General features: G+C 39.3%; 1 protein-coding gene across 4 annotated transcripts in view; it reads right to left on the bottom strand.

Moving 5' to 3' along the window:
• Positions 1 to 7261: 7261 nt before the first annotated feature.
• Positions 7262 to 20916, bottom strand: part of LOC124124528 — an 86558-nt gene continuing 72903 nt past the window's right edge. For 2 of the 4 annotated variants that reach the window (XM_046487712.2, XM_046487714.2), the window contains exons 7-9: positions 19291 to 19392; positions 16778 to 16913; positions 7262 to 13042 (exon numbers count right to left, since the gene is read on the bottom strand). In XM_046487712.2, the coding sequence (XP_046343668.2) occupies positions 12895 to 13042; positions 16778 to 16913; positions 19291 to 19392 (386 nt within the window). In that variant the 3' untranslated portion in view covers positions 7262 to 12894. Of the gene's footprint in view, positions 13043 to 16123; positions 16289 to 16777; positions 16914 to 19290; positions 19393 to 20916 lie in introns of those variants that run through there. The other 2 variants (XM_048381180.1, XM_048381179.1) reach the window with 2 other exon arrangements.

Genomic DNA, 20916 nt, shown 5'->3' with positions numbered 1-20916 from the left:
TAGTACATACACACAATATAAATAAGTGATTTCTGAATGACAAAACATTGTATCTTGTAAAGGAGATTCCGTTATTTTCTAACATTATTGTATATATGATTTTACCCTGCATTATCTGATGATATCAAAATATATATATGTTATTCAATCTGTTATTAATTTTAATACTATCAAATACGTAAATGCTATGTGATACATGAAGTCATATTTAAAAACCAAAAATTGTCACATTGATTAAAATAAGAATTAGTACAATATAAAACGTCTAATAGAAGTATGTCTGGACTGGCAGATCCTTATCCGTTTCTGCCCATAACACTGTATCATCTGCATATAATAACACGAGAAGCTTTCGAAATGTATGTAAATCATACCCTATTTGATCACTATCAGATTTCAGAACAATCACATCAATTTGTAAAAGGTACTAGACATAGTAAATCTGTGATCACTGTATACTATCCAATTTGGAGAACGTGGGTATCACTACAATGTTGTACAAATGCCATGTAGGTTTGAGTAGACAATGAAAAACACACTGTCAAAGGTTTGAGTAGACAATGATAAATACACTGTCAATAGATTGAGTAGACAATGATAAACAACACACTGTCAAAGATTTGAGTAGACAATGATAAACACACTGTCAAATATTTGAGTAGACAATGATAAACACACTGTCAAAGCTTTGAGTAGACAATGATAAACACTCTGTCAAAGGTTTGAGTAGATAATGATAAACACACTCTCAATAGTTTGAGTAGACAATGATAAAAACACTGTCAATAGTTTGAGTAGACAATGATAAACAACACACTGTCAATAGTTTGAGTAGACAATGATAAACACATTGTCAAAGATTTGAGTAGACAATGATAAACACACTATCAATAGTTTGAGTGGACAAAGATACACACACTGTCAATAGTTTGAGTAGACAATGACAAACACACCAAAAAACAGCGCCAAAAACATAATTTGAGGGATTCTGCTGTTGGTGTCGTGACCGCCAAATCGACGAATTAGCTCTGAATACACACCGTTTTGTGATATAAACGAGACATATAGAAAACAATGGTACAAATGGAAAAAATGCAGGAAACAAGGATACAATTAAATACAGGTCATGTATTATCAATTCACAGCTAACTAGCAGTGAGTCTAGCAAGATGGGGGATGTGTTTACAGATATAGCGCTCAAGAATATCAAAAGTAACGAAGAGCTCTTGACTTTTATTTACAGTAGCAGTGATAAAGCGCTCATGATCAAACTAATCGGGTAATCAAACAGAGGGATCACGGCCGATTGCTTGATTATCAATAACAACGTACCTTCAACCTTGGCCAGCATATTACTGATGTTTCCTTTGAAAGATGCGCAAAAGAATTTGAAAGACAATCCTTAAATATCCTTGTACATGACCTCAACATTGACCATTCTACGAAAGGATTAACTTGGTAATTATAAGGATTGTTTTTCATTTTTTGTGCTTTTATCGAGGGATAACAGACAGATATTGAATAAAATCGTCTAGCGTAGTGTCACTAGATACTTCACTAAAAAGATCAAAGGTGCCTACTGTACCACTCGAGTGGTAGAACTGTTTGATGCAGTAAAGCAGCTGGCGGAGGAGATGTTCTGGCGATAGAACTGTTTAATGTAGTGAAGCAGCTGGCGGAGGAGATGTTCTGGCGGTAGAACTGTTTAAAGCAGCTGGCGGAGATGTTCAGGCGGTGGAACTGATTAAAGCAGCTGGCGGAGATGTTCGGGTGGTGGAACTGTTTGATGTAGTGAAGCAGCTGGCGGAGGAGATGTTCTGGCGGTAGAACTGTTTAAAGCAGCTGGCTGAGATGTTCGGGCGGTGGAACTGTTTGATGCAGTGAAGCAGCTGGCGGAGAAGATGTTCGGGCAGTAGAACTGTTTAAAGCAGCTGGCTGAGATGTTCGGGCGGTGGAACTGTTTGATGCAGTGAAGCAGCTGGCGGAGGAGATGTTCGGGCAGTAGAACTGTTTAAAGCAGCTGGCGGAGATGTTCGGGCGGTGGAACTGTTTGATGCAGTGAAGCAGCTGGCGGAGGAGATGTTCGGGCAGTAGAACTGTTTGAAGCAGCTGGCGGAGTTTTTGGGCGGTGGAACTGTTTAAAGCAGCTGGCGGAGATGTTCGGGCAGTGGAACTGTTTGATGCAGTAAAGCAGCTGGAGGAGATGTTCGGGCGGTGGAGCTGTTTGATGCAGTGAAGCAGCTGGAGGAGATGTTCGGGCGGTGGAACTGTTTGATGCAGTGAAGCAGCTGGCAGAGATGTTCGGGCGGTGGAACTGTTTAAAGCAGCTGGCGGAGATGTTTGGGCAGTGGAACTGTTTGATACAGTGAAGCAGCTGGCGGAGATGTTCGGGTGGTGGAACTGTTTGATGCAGTGAAGCAGCTGGCGGAGATGTTCGGGCAGTGGAACTGTTTGATACAGTGAAGCAGCTGGCGGAGATGTTCGGATGGTGGAACTGTTTGATGCAGTGAAGCAGCTGGCGAGGGAGATGTTCGGGCGGTGGAACTGTTTGATACAGTGAAGCAGCTGGCGGAGATGTTTGGGCGGTGAACTGTTTGATACAGTGAAGCAGCTGGCGGAGATGTTCGGGTGGTGAAACTGTTTGATGCAGTGAAGCAGCTGGCGGGGGAGATGTTCAGGCGGTAGAACTGTTTATGCAGTGAAGCAACTGGCGGGGGAGATGTTCGGGCGGTAGAACTATTTGATGCAGTGAAGCAGCTGGCGGGGGAGATGTTCGGGCGGTGAACTGTGTGATGCAGTGAAGCAGCTGGCGGGGGAGATGTTCAGGCGGTAGAACTGTTTGATGCAGTGAAGCAGCTGGCGGGGGAGATGTTCGGGCGGTGAACTGTTTGATGCAGTGAAGCAGCTGGCGGGGGAGATGTTCAGGCGGTAGAACTGTTTGATGCAGTGAAGCAGCTGGCGGGGGAGATGTTCAGGCGGTAGAACTGTTTGATGCAGTGAAGCAGCTGGCGGGGGAGATGTTCGGGCGGTGAACTGTTTGATGCAGTGAAGCAGCTGGCGGGGGAGATGTTCAGGCGGTAGAACTGTTTGATGCAGTGAAGCAGGTGGCGGGGTGATCAAATAGTGATCAAATAGAAGACGACAAAGCTGAGATCCTAGGAGATGAAGATATCTCAGATTTAAGGGATAATATTAACATTGACAGATAGTCTTGTGATACCACAGTAAACCCTGCAGGTACAATTCTTTAAAACCTATGTGGTATTCTCGATATATCAATCCTGAATGGGAGGTGAGGCTCCGACCTGGGATTTCACAGTCATGTCCCTTCTGGGTCAAATGTAATTGACAATGTTATTGTGTCAAACTCTCTTTACAACAACTGAGAGTACTTTGAAGCAGTATCACGAGCAGACTCATTACACGTATTGTTAACATGTTCTAATATTTCAACATGAACAAGTACTTTACCCATGATGAATGTTTAGGAGTTGAAGAAAAACCCTGAAAAACGGCTTTTTTACTCATTTAGTCATAATTATGTATTTCCAAAACTCGAGGGTGTAAGGAAGAAAAAAAAGCTTGTGCAGGATTTTAACACGTCTGATAATTGTTATACGTATTATCAACTTCAACCAAGAGGACCCAACTTGCCATTTACATTGTCCTACGAGCAGAAGATGTAATCGTAGTCTGAGTCTGTGGGACATTCTCTATCTGATTTGAGGCCTGATCAGACAGATGGAATAAGGCGTCTTTAAATATGCGGAAACAATAATGAATTGGGGTAAATCCACGAAATAAAATTGAATGTGTGCGAGTCCTGTTGAGTAAAACTGCGTAGTTGAAGCATAATGACTGCAGTAAAAGTATTCATGTTCATCACATAGGCATGTGAATGTTTTCTTTTGTGTGATAAGTTTTGTCGAAATGTAGTGTGTATTTTTCAATTTTGGACCTATAATCCCTTTGAATAGCTTAAATCTATTACATCATAGCCAGTATAAAAAAAAAGACCAGGGGGACCATCTAGTATCCAAGATATGTTTCCTTGTTTGCTTATTTGTTGTTTAACGCCGCACTCGGCAATATTCCAGCTATATGATGGTAGTTTGTAAATAATCGAGTCTGGACCAGACAATCAAGTGATTGACATCCTAAGCATCGATCCACGCAATGACATGCATCAACCAAGTCAGCGAGCCTAACCACCCGCATCTTCCCGAGGCAAGAGAGTTAACTGACTATAAAAGTCCAGTTTTCACCCTTGCCGAACTAGGCTGGTATTATGGAGTTACATTTTGGCTGGACTAACGAGTCTATGCATAGTCCAATCACACTCGCGCAACGAAAGCGAAATCCGATTCGTAAACTGTCTTGCAGATTTCGATCGATTGCAGGATTTACAAAGCATGTGCACCGCCAACTCGTTGTCAACAGATATTTTCCAAATCTTTTCATGTTTTTAATCAAGGTGTTCACATGATTTGATGCACCTTGCGATGTAAGACCCGTTTTATCACAATATAGATCTTGATTATCGATCAGATCGTCTTTGCGCCGCCATTTTATTTGAAGCAAATGCAAGTAATGCGAGAGGTGGAATCTGATTGGTCCATAGGAGAGGCATAGAAGGGACATAACTAGTAATAGCCACTGGTGGCGCTACGATCGAGCCCAGAAATTCCAGCCAAGTTCAGCAAGGGAAAACTGGACATTTAAAGTCAGTTAACTCTCTTGCCTCGGGAAGATGAACCACCAGATCCCGTTAGTCGCCTTTTACGACAAGCAGAGTCGATTTTTACAGCAAGTGTGGGTTGCTGAAGACCTCTTCTACCCCGGATCTCCACGGGTCTCCAAGATATGAACTCCAATGCGGAGTGCGTCTACGGTTTATTGGCATTCTGGAAACTGGCAGAAGTCAGCATGAGGTGGATAATATGTTCAATATGTTTCACAGTCTCTGAAACAGGTACTAACAAACCCAAAATATGTACGAGAATACATGATCGATTGGTCCGAAAGCAAGCTGAACGAAATCGAGCTCAAGCGGGCGAATCAAATTGTTGAAAACTTTTATCTGGCTACTGGAATACGAGTTACGGGTCAGACGATTAGAAATCGATTAGAATCGTCTACATGCAGCTCATGTCCATTCTCGACGGCCACATGTAGGGCCGCCTCTCAAAAATTGTAGTCAAGCTCTAGATGAGCAAACGCGATAAAAGGGGTGAAAATCCTGGTAAATAGCCATAAGGCGATCGGATGTGGTGAACGATAGAACGTTGAACGCATTCTTCTGCTTCTTGACTACAACTTGTAAATAATGTTGGTAACTTAAATGGATGGGGACGTGAAAATAGGCGTCCTGAAAGTCATCCAGTTGTCCAGGCTTATCATCCAATCTCCTCGTCTGAGGGCATTCGTTAATATTTTTTGGAACTTGTGACGATGAACTAGATAGTCCTTGTTGAGTAATTTCAAGTTGATTTATCATGAGCATTTCCGATATATTTTATTTCGAAACCAAGAAGATTGTTGAGTGGAATCCTTGGATGATGTATGACTCTTCTAAAGCCCTGATGGCTCCTTTGTCCAGAAGCATTTTGTGGCGATAAGCTTGGTCCCTCCGAGAAGGAATCAGCGCTTTACAGGATGGACCATAAGACCTGGGAAAGGTAGCTTGTACCTTCATTTACAACCTCCAGCTGCCAGGTGTCGTCCGTTATTAACTTCCAATTTTGGGCGTATTGCATGAGGCGATCCCTGACTTCTCCCGGGGCTGTCGTGAGACAAGCAAGGCCGACATGAGTTTGAGATGTGAGTGATAAGCTGAACCTGATGTGAGTCACTTGCCTCTGCCTCTGCAAAAAGGACTGCTCGTTGTTTGTGTAGCTGGTCTCTGGTTTTGACAATATATCTGGGGCAGAAAAATAATCATATCCCGACGTGACATATCTTCATTTGGAAAGATCTCGCTGACTTTCAAAATCGGACAGTCGTTCCTGTATCATAGAAGCCAGGGTGATGGTGGAGAAGTAAACTCTTCTTCGACGGCTCTTGGATCTGCTGGCGTATTTGCTGTATGAGATATGGCGTTGCACGATTTGGCAGACAACAATACTTGCACCGATTGAAGACCATCCTGCATCTTCAGGATATGGCCAGACCTGTTCTTAAACACATCAATCTACCTGATGACATTGATGGTATAGGGTGAGAATGGTAGAGTGTAACATTCTTCCAACCTTATGACTTGCTTTTTATAACCCACCCACTCAATAAATGACTTGATTCCCTGATCTTTCCTGTTGGTGGGGCATAATGCCAGTATGAGGTTTCAGCATCATAGGAAGAGGCAGTGTTAGTGACAGAAACACATGTGCTGGGGTGAGTCATGCATGGTGTCTCGGTAATCCAAGTTTGTCATGGATGAGGTAATGGTTCTGAGAACTCTTTCAGGATAAATGGGACGTGTGGTATCGCATGGGCCTCTGCGGCTCTTTCAGACCTACAGGAACCACTTCACTCAAAAGGCCCGTGAGCATGTCAGTGTTCCTGAGACTAGAAAGGAACGTCTGCTCCCTTTTATCTGTGGGAGGGTGGGACAGGCAACGAGATCTCCCATCTTTTGGGGAGAAGGCACCTCCTTTCATACCGATTTGTCACCAAAGTGTCTCTCAGTGGATTTTGAACCAGAAAGAGACACTTTTTCAACCTTCATTGTGTTCTCAGTAGCTGAAGATTGTATGGATGCCTTTTTTGCTGACCTTTCTGAGGAATGCCTGGCACACAGGCATCTCAGACAACAGTGGGCACACCTGCTTTGAGGTCATCAAGAGAGATGTACCATTAGGCAGCACTCCAAGAGCATGATAGGTACGTTGGTGGCAGCATCATGGCTTACCATCACCTTAAGACAACAGGACGTGTCTCATGATTGGGCAAGGGAACAAGACCTGTCAGCGTGGTCCTAATTTTGCATCCTGTGGTCATCCCATTTGCTCAGTGCTCAGATCAGAACTTTGCCTTCTAGGACGACTCAGCACGTCCTTACAGAGACAGCAAGGTGCCATAAAAGCTCATTCCTTTCCGATTGTTACGAGGTGAGCAGCGTTGTTCAAGATGGAATCAAGTATCTCCAACTGAAAAGGTTAACTCAAAAAACCATCTATGCAGACTCGTATGTGGAAAAAAAAATATTTCTAAACTTTTATGTTCCTTCTAAATGCACAGTTTAACGGCTATTAAATAATAAACATTATGATTCAAATGTTTATTTATACTAAAGACATTCCAGAATGCATCCTACAGCTGAAGCTCAATTCCGAGTTCCTGTTGTGCCAACAACAAAAAACTGGTGAAAGCACATAACTTCTGCCTTTGTGCAAAATATTCACATTTTCAATCAAGAACAATAACATACAGACTTTACGAATTATTCTTTTATCCATAGTGCAATAACTTATATTACATTTTCCAATGAATTAGTGTGGTTGTGTGTACTTGTAACTGAAGGAAATGGTAAACAGGGCATAATCATTTTAACTGTATTATTGGCACAATATTTTGTACTAGCTCTTATTGACAAAGGCGTTTATGCAACTGTTATGAAAAAGTTACAAAAGAACCCTCTTGAATACGCTGTAGACATCACAGACATAATGCCAATAAACATCTCATCTTACCAAGCAGCAATACAATAAATATTATTAGATGTTTCTAAATGGGCTGAAAATCAAAATTTTATTATTCCTGAACAGTCAGGGTTTAGAAAAGGTTTTCAAACGGTAGATAATGTTTTTGTAATTGATACTATCATACAGAAATACTTATCATTATATAAAGGTAGACTTTATTGTGCTTTCATAGATTTGAAAGCAGCCTTCGACTCTGTTCATAGACCATCTTTATTTTATAAATTGTGGATTGGTAATGTAAAGGGGAAAATGTTTAGACTTTTGAATAATATGTATCAAAATGTGAAGTCATGTGTTTTGGTTAACAATAGATGTACTCCCTTCTTTGACTGTCCTTTTGGTGTACGACAAGGTTGCCAGTTGTCACCTTTCCTATTTTCATTTTTTGTAAATGATATAGTACAGTTTTTGAGTGTGGATAAGCAATACTGTGTTAATTTAGACTTGCTGGATCTCTTCATACTCTTATTTGCAGATGACATTATCCTATTTGATAGCACTGTTCTCGGGTTACAAAAACGTTTAGATAAGTTGGTGGATTATTGCAATAAGTGGCAATTAAGAGTTAATTCTACCAAGAGTAAAATCATTATTTTTCATAAGGCAGGTAGGCTTAAAAGCTATGAAAAGTTTTTTCTTAATGGCAGCCCTCTTGAGATAGTCCCCAGTTATAAATATCTTGGAGTACATTTTTCCAGCTCGGGTTCCTGGTATAAAACTCAAAAGATATTATCCCAACAAGCTTGGAAGGTAATATTATTGTTACAATCACATATGTACAATTTTCACAAACTTCCCCTGAAAATGTTACTTCGTATTTTTTATGTTAAAGTACTGCCAATATTATTATATGGCTCAGAGATAAGTGGATTTCATTCCCTCTAAAGATATTGTAAATGTTCATGACAAATTCTGCAAGCTTATTTTGAAACTGAGAAGAACTGTTCCTAATATTGTAGCAAGAGCTGAACTTGGGAGATACTCCTTAAAAGTAAACCAACATCTGAAAATTATTAAGTACTGGCTGCGTTTATTAACTCAGAACGAAAACAGTATATTATATCACACGTATGTGTACCAGTTTGACCGGGCAGAAAAGGGTCTAGATTGCTGGGCACTGAAGGTTAAAAATCTGTTATTTTCCTTTGGATATGGTGAAATTTGGAATAGACAATCAGTTTCTTGTATCCATTCATTTATATCCGCTTTTGGAACAAAATGTATTGATATTGATAACCAGTGTCTCTTTGAATCTTTTGACAAATTATCTTCATTATATTTGTATAAAACAATTAAGCTATCAAATGAATATGAAAATTATTTAAGTGTTGTGAATATTGCTGCATTTAGGATTATTCTCTCACAGTTTCGCACGTCGAGCAGTGATATTATGGTATCACAGGGTAGAAAGTTAGGTATTCCAAAGTGTGAAAGACTTTGTCCATTTTGTATCATTCCAAGTGTAGAAACAGAATACCATGTTTGTTTAGTTTGTCTGTTTTATGACGATCTTAGAAGAAAATTTCTGCCAAGTTATTATTATACATCTCCGTCAGAGCATAAATGTAAGGTCTTATTTACCACCAGAAATGCTTTCAAAATCAATAATCTTGCCAAGTTTACATTCTTTGCTCTTAAAATGAGGAGCAAGCAGTTGTCCATTATATAAACTACTAATTCTACCACCATATGTATATAGTCTCAGATACCCTTGTACTGATTAGTATTGATATTACTACATGCACTTGTGGCGCAACATGTTTGAATGCTTGAATATATATATTGTAAAATGGGCCTGTGGCCTGACTTACTGAAATAAACCACTACTACTGCTAGTGCAGACGTGATGCATTAGATGTTTCCTGTAACATGGCAACAGTACAATACACATCTAATGGGATGTTTCCTGTAACATGGCAACAGTACAATACATATCATGGGATGTTTCCTGTAACATGGCAACAGTACAATACATATCATGGGACGTTTCCTGTAACATGGCAACAGTACAATACACATCTTATGGGATGTTTCCTGTAACATGGCAACAGTACAGTACATATCATGGAATGTTTCCTGTAACATGGCAACAGTACAATACACATCTTATGGGATGTTTCCTGTAACATGGCAACAGTACAATACATATCATGGGATGTTTCCTGTAACATGGCAACAGTACAATACACATCTTATGGGATGTTTCCTGTAACATGGCAACAGTACAATACATATCTTATGGGATGTATCCTGTAACATGGCAACAGTACAGTACATATCTTATGGGATGTTTCCTGTAACATGGCAACAGTACAGTACATATCATGTGATATTACCTGTAACATGGCAACAGTACAATACACATCTTATGGGATGTTTCCTGTAACATGGCAACAGTACAGTACATATCATGTGATATTACCTGTAACATGGCAACAGTACAATACATATCTTATGGGATGTTTCCTGTAACATGGCAACAGTACAATACATATCTTATGGGATGTATCCTGTAACATGGCAACAGTACAGTACATATCATGGAATGTTTCCTATAACATGGCAACAGTACAATACACATCTTATGGGATGTTTCCTGTAACATGGCAACAGTACAATACATATCTTATGGGATGTATCCTGTAACATGGCAACAGTACAATACATATCATGTGATGTTTCCTGTAACATGGCACCAGTACAATACACATCTTATGGGATGTATCCTGTAACATGGCAACAGTACAGTACATATCATGTGATGTTTCCTGTAACATGGCACCAGTACAATACACATCTTATGGGATGTTTCCTGTAACATGGCAACAGTACAGTACATATCATGTGATGTTTCCTGTAACATGGCACCAGTACAATACACATCTTATGGGATGTTCCTGTAACATGGTAACAGTACAATATACATCTTATGGGATGTGTCCTGTAACATGGCAGAAGAACAATACACATCTTATGGGATGTTTCCTGTAACATGGCAACAGTACAATACATATCTTATGGGATGTTTCCTGTAACATGGTAACAGTATAATACATATCATGGAATGTTTCCTGTAACATGGCAACAGTACAATACATATCTTACGGCATGTTTCCTGTAACATGGCAACAGTACAATACATATCATGTGATGTTTCCTGTAACATGGCAACAGTACAATACACATCTTATGGGATGTTTCCTGTAACATGGCAACAGTACAATACATATCATGGGATGTTTCCTGTAACATGGCAACAGTACAATACATATCTTATGGGATGTATCCTGTAACATGGCAACGGTACAATACATATCATGGGATGTTTCCTGTAACATGCTAACAGTACAATACATATCTTATGGGATGTATCCTGTAACATGGCAACAGTATAATACATATCATGGGATGTTTCCTGTAACATGGCAACAGTACAATACATATCTTATGGGATGTTTCCTGTAACATGTCAACAGTACAATACACATCTTATGGGATGTTTCCTGTAACATGGCAACAGTACAATACATATCTTATGGGATGTATCCTGTAACATGGCAACAGTACAATACATATCATGTGATGTTTCCTGTAACATGGCACCAGTACAATACACATCTTATGGGATGTTTCCTGTAACATGGCAACAGTACAGTACATATCATGTGATGTTTCCTGTAACATGGCACCAGTACAATACATATCTTATTGGATGTTCCTGTAACATGGTAACAGTACAATATACATCTTATGGGATGTGTCCTGTAACATGGCAACAGAACAATACACATCTTATGGGATGTTCCTGTAACATGGCAACAGTATAATACATATTATGGAATGTTTCCTGTAACATGGTAACAGTACAATACACATCTTATGGGATGTATCCTGTAACATGGCAACAGTACAATACATATCATGGGATGTTTCCTGTAACATGGTAACAGTATAATACATATCATGGAATGTTTCCTGTAACATGGCAACAGTACAATACACATCTTATGGGATGTTTCCTGTAACATGGCAACAGTACAATACATATCTTACGGCATGTTTCCTGTAACATGGCAACAGTACAATACATATCATGTGATGTTTCCTGTAACATGGCAACAGTACAATACACATCTTATGGGATGTTTCCTGTAACATGGCAACAGTACAATACATATCATGTGATGTTTCCTGTAACATGGCAACAGTACAATACACATCTTATGGGATGTTTCCTGTAACATGGCAACAGTACAATACATATCATGTGATATTACCTGTAACATGGCAACAGTACAATACATATCTTATGGGATGTATCCTGTAACATGGCAACAGTACAATACATATCATGTGATGTTTCCTGTAACATGGCAACAGTACAATACACATCTTATGGGATGTTTCCTGTAACATGGCAACAGTACAATACATATCATGTGATATTACCTGTAACATGGCAACAGTACAATACATATCTTATGGGATGTATCCTGTAACATGGCAACAGTACAATACATATCATGTGATATTACCTGTAACATGGCAACAGTACAATACATATCTTATGGGATGTATCCTGTAACATGGCAACAGTACAATGCAGATCATGGAATGTTTCCTGTAACATGTCAACAGTACAATACACATCTTATGGGATGTTTCCTGTAACATGGTAACAGTACAATACATATCATGTGATATTACCTGTAACATGGCAACAGTACAATACACATCTTATGGGATGTTTCCTGTAACATGGCAACAGTACAATACACATCTTATGGGATGTTTCCTATAACATAGCAACAGTACAAACACATCTTATGGGATGTTTCCTGTAATATGGCAACAGTACAATACATATCATGGAATGTTTCCTATAACATGGCAACAGTACAACACATGATACTAATCTGGTAGAACAACATTTTAGGTCATTTGATACTAATCTGGTTGAACTACATTTAAGGTCATTAGATACTAATCTGGTAGAACTATATGTTAGGGCTAGAAACATGCCGGGTGACTTATTCCAAACATGACAGGCTTTGAAAAAAAAGGAATCATGTAGTGAATTAATTGAAAGGTTAAGAGATTAAAAATGTTCTTGTGGTACCATACAGGCAGCAAGGCATCATATGGAAGTGAGTATTTTCACTGACTTATCCCAGGGCAGATTTCAATGGCAAACTCAAGTCTTCTTTGGCTGAGGTTTGAGAGCTGACATTTCTGCAGACAGAACTTTGGTGACTTGAATACACTTCTGGGCTTCCTCGACATTCATCTTGCTGAGTGCCAGTTCAGCAGCCTGTCTCACAGTAGAGATGGGGTCATTCCGCCTAAACAGGAACAAAATGCAAATTATTGGCTTTTCTGGTGTCAAATTGGTATGCATATAGAGATATCTAAAAGCAGTGAAACTAGATAATGCCACAGCACTGAAGCTCACCTGGATACGTAGTCCACAATTTAAATGCCAACAAAAAGTCTCTTAAAACAGCATTGAGGCAGCAATACTATGGAAGCGTAGTAGGGCCACGGTGAAAATGTTTTTTGTCTAAGTATCTCCTACGTAGGACTTACTATCTCCTACGTAGGAGATAGTGATTCTAGGCCATACTAAGTCCTATGTAAGAGATAGTAAGTCCTACGTAGGAGATAGTGATTCTAGGCCATACTAAGTCCTATGTAAGAGATAGTAAGTCCTACGTAGGAGATAGTGATTCTAGGCCATAATAAGTCCTATGTAAGAGATAGTAAGTCCTACGTAGGAGATAGTGATTCTAGGCCATACTAAGTCCTACATAAAAGATAATAAGTCCTACATAGGAGATAGTGATTCTAGGCCATACTAAGTCCTATGTAATAGATAGTAAGTCCTACATGTTTACAAACCAAACTTTATTACATTTTGAACCAAAATGGCAGAGTAACGGCCTTAAAGTCCCACCCTGACTATGAATAGCCCGCAAGGTGGTGATGTTTCAGTTTTGAACAATAATTGACTTCGGGAGAAGCTTTTAGAAAAACATACGCAAAAAGATCAAAGTGAATTTGTCAAAGTCTCTGTTGCACTTGAAAGGGCGGGAAGAGAGGCAACATCTTGTCAATTTGGTGACGGTCGGAATGTCATCATCTTGAATTGGAACTTTCTCCATGCTAGGAGATCGCGTGGTCAGGAAGGGGGAAAACAAAAAGTTTTAGCAAGTAAAAAGAGAAATTCGCAGTGCAATCAAAAAGTACCATGTACAGGATGTTTTTTAATAATAGTATTCACAATAACATTTCTTTTCTAAAAATGCAAATTAACTTATTAATTCATCTCAAGGTCGTGACCCTGATCACATGGTGGGTATTTGGAAGGAATCTTGTGATGATGCTGTGCACCGTCATAAAAGAACAAGGTCAATTTTATCTTTCTTCAGTTGTTTATTAAATATTTGTTTCTGAAGCAAAGCAAATTGATCTACATCGTAAATTAATTCATAGACTAGATTCTACTACCAAGTGTTTAAACCTTTTTTTAAATGTCATAAAATAACTTACACAATTATTGATAGACATTTTTTTAGTTATATATTTTCTTTCGTCCGCCCACTCTCTAGTTAGTTGAGGCTGGAGGGGAGTAACACATACAAAAAATTTGGATGGCCTTATGCAAATAACACTTGGCATGCCAATCAACAGAGAATCTGGGTCACTGGGACGCGCCAAGTTTCACGGATCGAGTTACTTCGGCATAAGGGGCTTTTGGACAAGTGTGACTTTGCCAAAAGTCATTGCTTCTGGGCAATGAAAACATGTCACAGAAAAGTCAAGAAACTACTTTCATCATCTGAAAATATTTTAGACCTTTACCATGGTTTTTTACACAATGGATGTCATCCAGATTCCAGATGAAGGCAAGATGAAGAAAAACACTGTTGAAATCACCGATTGCCGTATATATGCATCTTCCCGGATCAAGAGAGTTAACTGACTTTAAAAGTCCAGTTTCCACCCTTGCTGAACTAGGCTGGAATTCCTGGGATCCATTGTAGAGCCACCAGTGGCTGTTACGAGTTATGTCCCTTCTATGCCTCTCCTATGGACCAATCAGATTCCACCTCTCGCATCACTTGCATTTGTTTCAAACAAAAAGGCGGCGCCCAGACAAGACGATCTGATCGACAATCAAGATCAATATTGTGATAAAACGGGTCTTACATCACGAAGTGCATCAAATCATGTGAGCACCTTGATTAAAAACTTGAAAAGATTTAGAAAATATCTGTTGACAACGAGTTGGCGGTGCACATGCTTTGTAAATCCTGCAATCGACCGAAATCTTGATGACAGTTTACGAAGCAGATTTCGATTTCGGTTCGCGATTTTGATTGGACTATGCATAGACTCGTTAGTCCAGACAAAATGTAACTCCATAATACCAGCCTAGTTCGGCAAGGGTGGAAACTGGACTTTTATAGTAAGTTAACTCCCTTGCCTCGGGAAGATGTATATATGGTGAGAAATGCTATTCATAAAATGCAGATATACAGTACACCACAGGATTACGATTGGTGCCTTGACACATATCATGTTTTTTGGTTCAATATCACTGCTCTTATTCATCACGACAAACGTATTTCATTCTCGTCCAGAGAATAGCTCAGAACTATAATTAGTGTGTTGGACTGTGTTGGATAAATTGTGGACATTCCCAGGTATCATTTTATGAAGATGTGAAGACGACATAACAGGTAGGTTTTGAAACCAAAAACCTACGTGTTTGGTGAAAAGACCTGGAATCGTTTGATGGATATTTATTCCCATTAAAACTTACATCCTTGTTGTCAAACGTCCCATGTGGGTGGGTGTTCACATGACCTCACCCATTTACACATTAACCAATGAAATTCATGTGTTATCATGATGCATATTGACCTGTCAGATCACTCGTATAAGCTGAGCCCACTAGAGTGCGGTAGTTCCTACTGCAGATGCCCCTTTAAGGAGTTTCAGTTTGCAGAATGGTTGAAGTGCAAAGGTCAGTCAAGGTCAAAATGTAAAATATCACAAAAGAAAAATAAAGCGTCTCTTGGTTCCCACAACCAACTGAACAAACACCACATTTTATTACACTTTGCAAACAAATGGCCCACTAATGGTCATAAATAGATTTTTCAATATGGCTGCTGTGGGAGAACAGATTCGAACCTCTTGAACAATTGGGGTGTCATCATTGGTGGGAATAAGCATGCTTGGTTGTTTGTTTGTTTGTTTAACACTGCACTCAGCAAAATTCTCACCATATGATGGCAGTCTGTAAATAATCGACTCTGGACCAGACAATCTAGTGACTGACATCATGAGCATCAATCCACGCAACTGGGATACGATGACATGCATAAACCATGTCAGCGAGTCTGACCACCCGATCCTGTTAGTCACCTCTTATGACAAGCATGGGTTGCTGAAGACCTACTCTACCCCCGATCTTCACGGAGGAATGAGCATGTGAAATTTCAGCTTCAGCTTCATAGGTCCAGTGCTTTCTGAGGAGAACCAGCCACAACATAAGCTCACTTGACTTTTAGTCAGGTAACCTAAAAAGAGGCATGTAAAGGTCAAAGGACACAGAAAATCCAAAAGTAAAAGTTTACCTCAAAAACCTTTGGTTTGCTGTTTAATACCCCACTTAGCAATATTCCAGTCATATGACAGTTGAATATAAATGAATGAAGATCAGACAAAACAGAGATTGCTATTATGTGACAAGGTACCTGACCACCCAATCCATGAAGTCACCCCTAACAACCAGCACGGGTTGATGAAAGACCATTTTTAAACCTGAATCCATAAGGGATTCAAAACAATATAATATCTGTAACACATGTTGTAAAGGTATACCAAATACTTCTACACAATGAATTTCATAAACAATAAATGCAGGAAAGGCTGTTCTATTAATATGGCTGCCATTGCAATGTAGTACACTTGATTGATTTATGTGAGGGTCCAAGGTTACAGCAGATTTTGCTGATCATCTGGAAGAAATATCAGCTGTTTATATGAGGCTGATTGTGTATACCTACCATCTGTCTACAATGTAGGAGACAGCTCTCTGGGACTTGAGGTATCCAAGAGACAGGCATGCACTTTCCCTCACCAGTCGATCCTCGTCCTCCATGATGCTGATCAGCTTATCAACTGTTTCTCGCCTCTGTTTGCCTGACACATCAACAAAAGCAATATGAGGCAAACTTAAGACTACGACACTCAACTTTCGATATATACATATAAGGGGTGATTGGTATGTTCTGTGATTCACATAGAAAGACTTGATCTAAAAACATTATAATGATATACTTTTCATATTAATCCTCTTCCACATTGAAAAACTTTTGCCAACAATGTTGGAGAGATTTTAACCTTCTCTTGGCTATTCAAATGGTTCTCCACAGCTGCTATGATGTCATCATCACTGATAGCTGCATTGCCTAAGAACATGAAGAAGGTGCATGTACATGTAGACATTATATCAATCCTACACTGTCATAACTTGTAACAGTTCTTATTGTTCATTGCCTGTAATACTGTTAGTTGATCTGTCAGGATGTTCATGCCTCATTATTTCGAGTGTCTGGATATCTTGAAGTTACAACACGGTCCTGCTATTTTCGAGATACTGGGGTTCGATTGAACTTAATCACTGCGCATGCATGTTCCTCAAGTTTGTCCAAATGTCACAGACCTCTGTTTATTTTACTGAGTAGTCATACCGAAACACTTTGTTCCATTGACTCCAGCTTTTGTGTACATACCTCTGTGACATCATGTATTGTCCACAACCAACAGATATCACAAATACACAATCTCCTTTATGTGAGCCTCAGAACTTAACAATCAACACTCGATATTCATTATAAGCCACGACACTAACACAAGGTGGAGCCACAATTTAAGGCTCATTAGGTCATCTGAAATTCTCTCCAATAATTTCATAAAGGTCACAACAGAAGGGTAGATGAGACTAGTAAAATATGTGAGGTGAAATGGGGTTTAACATTGTGTTTAAGATTATTGCACTTATACAACGACGAGCAGGTACATGTGTGTACATGTTTGTACTAGTCCAGACCGATGCTGGTTTCATAGTTCTAGACCACTGAGATACCACGTCGTATACTGACTCCGAGCTGACAGACCTTGCTTTATCCCTTTAATGCTGAGTGCCAGGCAGGGTAACAACAAGTACATCTTTTTTATGACATGGCCGAGGATCAAACCACCGACCTTCCGCTCTCCTGGCATATGCTCTATCCACTAGATTCCAACAAAACATGAATTTATCATAATGATAAGCCTTAGGTCTGGGGTAAAGAAACCTTGATTCTCTAAAAAAGTCTTATTATTTTTTATCCCACATACTTATTGCATATCAAATTTGTAAATGTTACATACATAAATAGCTGAGGAATTAATATGACAAATTCTATAGGTTGCTAAAATGACCATGTTTTAAATTAGATGATATGTCTGTGGCCACAATTGATAATCATCATTGATATTTTCAGCTTCACTGAAGAAGCTTTCAAGGAAGATGTCCAAAATGCTGCAAAACTAGATAATCTAACACATGTGAATGGTCAAGGCCTTAGATGGGTCAGAATGAAAACATGTAGGTCTTGGATGAGCCCACATTTACTAACCATTTACCTGATGCCCTATTACCCGGCCCTATCTGGGCACCCCTTATATATATAGGTCTTGAGAGCTGGGTACAAAATGTCTAAATGGGAATCGTATTGATGCAGCCCTGGCAAAAACTATTTAGGTACACATACAAAACGATCTGATCATGAATACACTGAAGTTGACTGAAACTTTAACTTTGAAATATAAAAAATGCCAGACTGTCAGGCTGCCATCAGGACCAACAGACTTTAGAAGCTGTCATCTTCCTGAGGCAAAGGAGATAACTGACAATAAAAGTCCAGTTTCCACCCCTGCTGAACTAGGCTGGAATTTCTGGGCTCAATCGGAGCGCCCCCGGAGGCTATTACGAGTTACCGGTATATCCATTCTATGTCCCTTAAAACACGATTTAACTTGGGAATCAACACATTACAGTGATGATACAGAAATGTCTGAAGAAAGGGCAAAATGACAAGTTCCATGGGACCCTGGGGCAGCCATGTTTAAAATCAGATCATAACTCTGTGAGCATGTTTCAGTGACACTATCACTGGGATCATACTTGCCAAGTTTCAGCTTACATAGAACTTGTGAACACAGTGGAGATTCTGATATTGTAAGCTATTCATTGCATGATTTTTTTACAACAATAGTGAGTTGAGATGTAACTGACATGTAACTCACAAGCATTAGAAGTGCGTAAATATGAAGACTTCTTGAGAGTCGTCATAGACATTCCTTGCAACTACTTTAATAGAACAAATCATATCAAGCCTATAGTGGTGAAGTAAGATTCAGGTAATAAAAGTCCCACATTTAACTAGCCAAATTCAGTCATAATGTATAGTTTCAACACTCGTCCAGATTAGTGTCAGGAGGCAGTTCCACTCTTACTCATGCTATCACTCACCTGCTTTGGCAAGAGCTATGGCAGCCACTGCCCGGATGTTTGGATCATCATCATGAAGGAGATCAGACAAACCATTCACAATCGCAGGAAAGGAAAACTTGCCTACAACACATCATCGGCATAGATTAATATCAACCACTGAGACTACAACACATCATCAGCAAAGATTAATATCAAACACGAAGACTACAACACATCATCGGCATAGATTAATATCAACCACTGAGACTACAACACATCATCGGCATAGATTAATATCAAACACGAAGACTACAACACATCATCGGCATAGATTAATATCAACCACGAAGACTACAACACATCATCGGCATAGATTAATATCAACCACGAAGACTACAACACATCATCAGCAAAGATTAATATCAACCACGAAGACTACAACACATCATCAGCAAAGATTAATATCAACCACTGAGACTACAACACATCATCGGCATAGATTAATATCAAACACGAAGACTACAACACATCATCGGCATAGATTAATATCAAACACGAAGACTACAACACATCATCGGCATAGATTAATATCAACCACTGAGACTACAACACATCATCAGCAAAGATTAATATCAAACACGAAGACTACAACACATCATCGGCATAGATTAATATCAAACACGAAGACTACAACACATCATCGGCATAGGTTAATATCAAACACGAAGACTACAACACATCATCAGCAAAGATTTAGATCAACCAATGAGACTACCACACATCATCGACAAAGATTAATATCAAACACGAAGACTACAACACGTCATCGGCAAAGATTAATATCAACCACTGAGACTACAACACATCATCGGCATAGATTAATATCAACCACTGAGACTACAACACATCATCGGCATAGATTAATATCAACCACTGAGACTACAACACATCATCGGCAAAGATTAATATCAACCACTGAGACTACAACACATCATCGGCAAAGATTAATATCAAACACGAAGACTACAACACATCATCAGCAAAGATTTAGATCAACCAATGAGACTACAACACATCATTGGCATAGATTAATATCAAACACGAAGACTACAACACATCATCAGCAAAGATTTAGATCAACCAATGAGACTACAACACATCATTGGCATAGATTAATATCAAACATGACGACTACAACACATCATCGGCATAGATTAAGATCAACCACTGAGACTACAACATATCATCGGCATAGATTAATATCAACCACTGAGACTACAACACATCATCGGCAAAGATTAATATCAACCACTGAGACTACAACACATCATCAGCATAGATTAATATCAAACACGAAGACTACAACACATCATCGGCATAGATTAATATCAAACACGAAGACTACAACACATCATCAGCAAAGATTTAGATCAACCAATGAGACTACAACACATCATTGGCATAGATTAATATCAAACATGACGACTACAACACATCATCGGCATAGATTAAGATCAACCACTGAGACTACAACATATCATCGGCATAGATTAATATCAAACACGAAGACTACAACACATCATCAGCTTAATTAATATCAAACACGGAGACAATAACATATCATCAGCAAAGATTAATATCAAACATGGAGACAATAACATATCA

Source organism: Haliotis rufescens, unplaced genomic scaffold (assembly GCF_023055435.1).
Source record: "Haliotis rufescens isolate VD_foot unplaced genomic scaffold, xgHalRufe1.0.p SCAF_36, whole genome shotgun sequence".
Taxonomy (NCBI): domain Eukaryota; kingdom Metazoa; phylum Mollusca; class Gastropoda; order Lepetellida; family Haliotidae; genus Haliotis; species Haliotis rufescens.
This window is presented reverse-complemented; position numbering and strand designations above follow the sequence as displayed.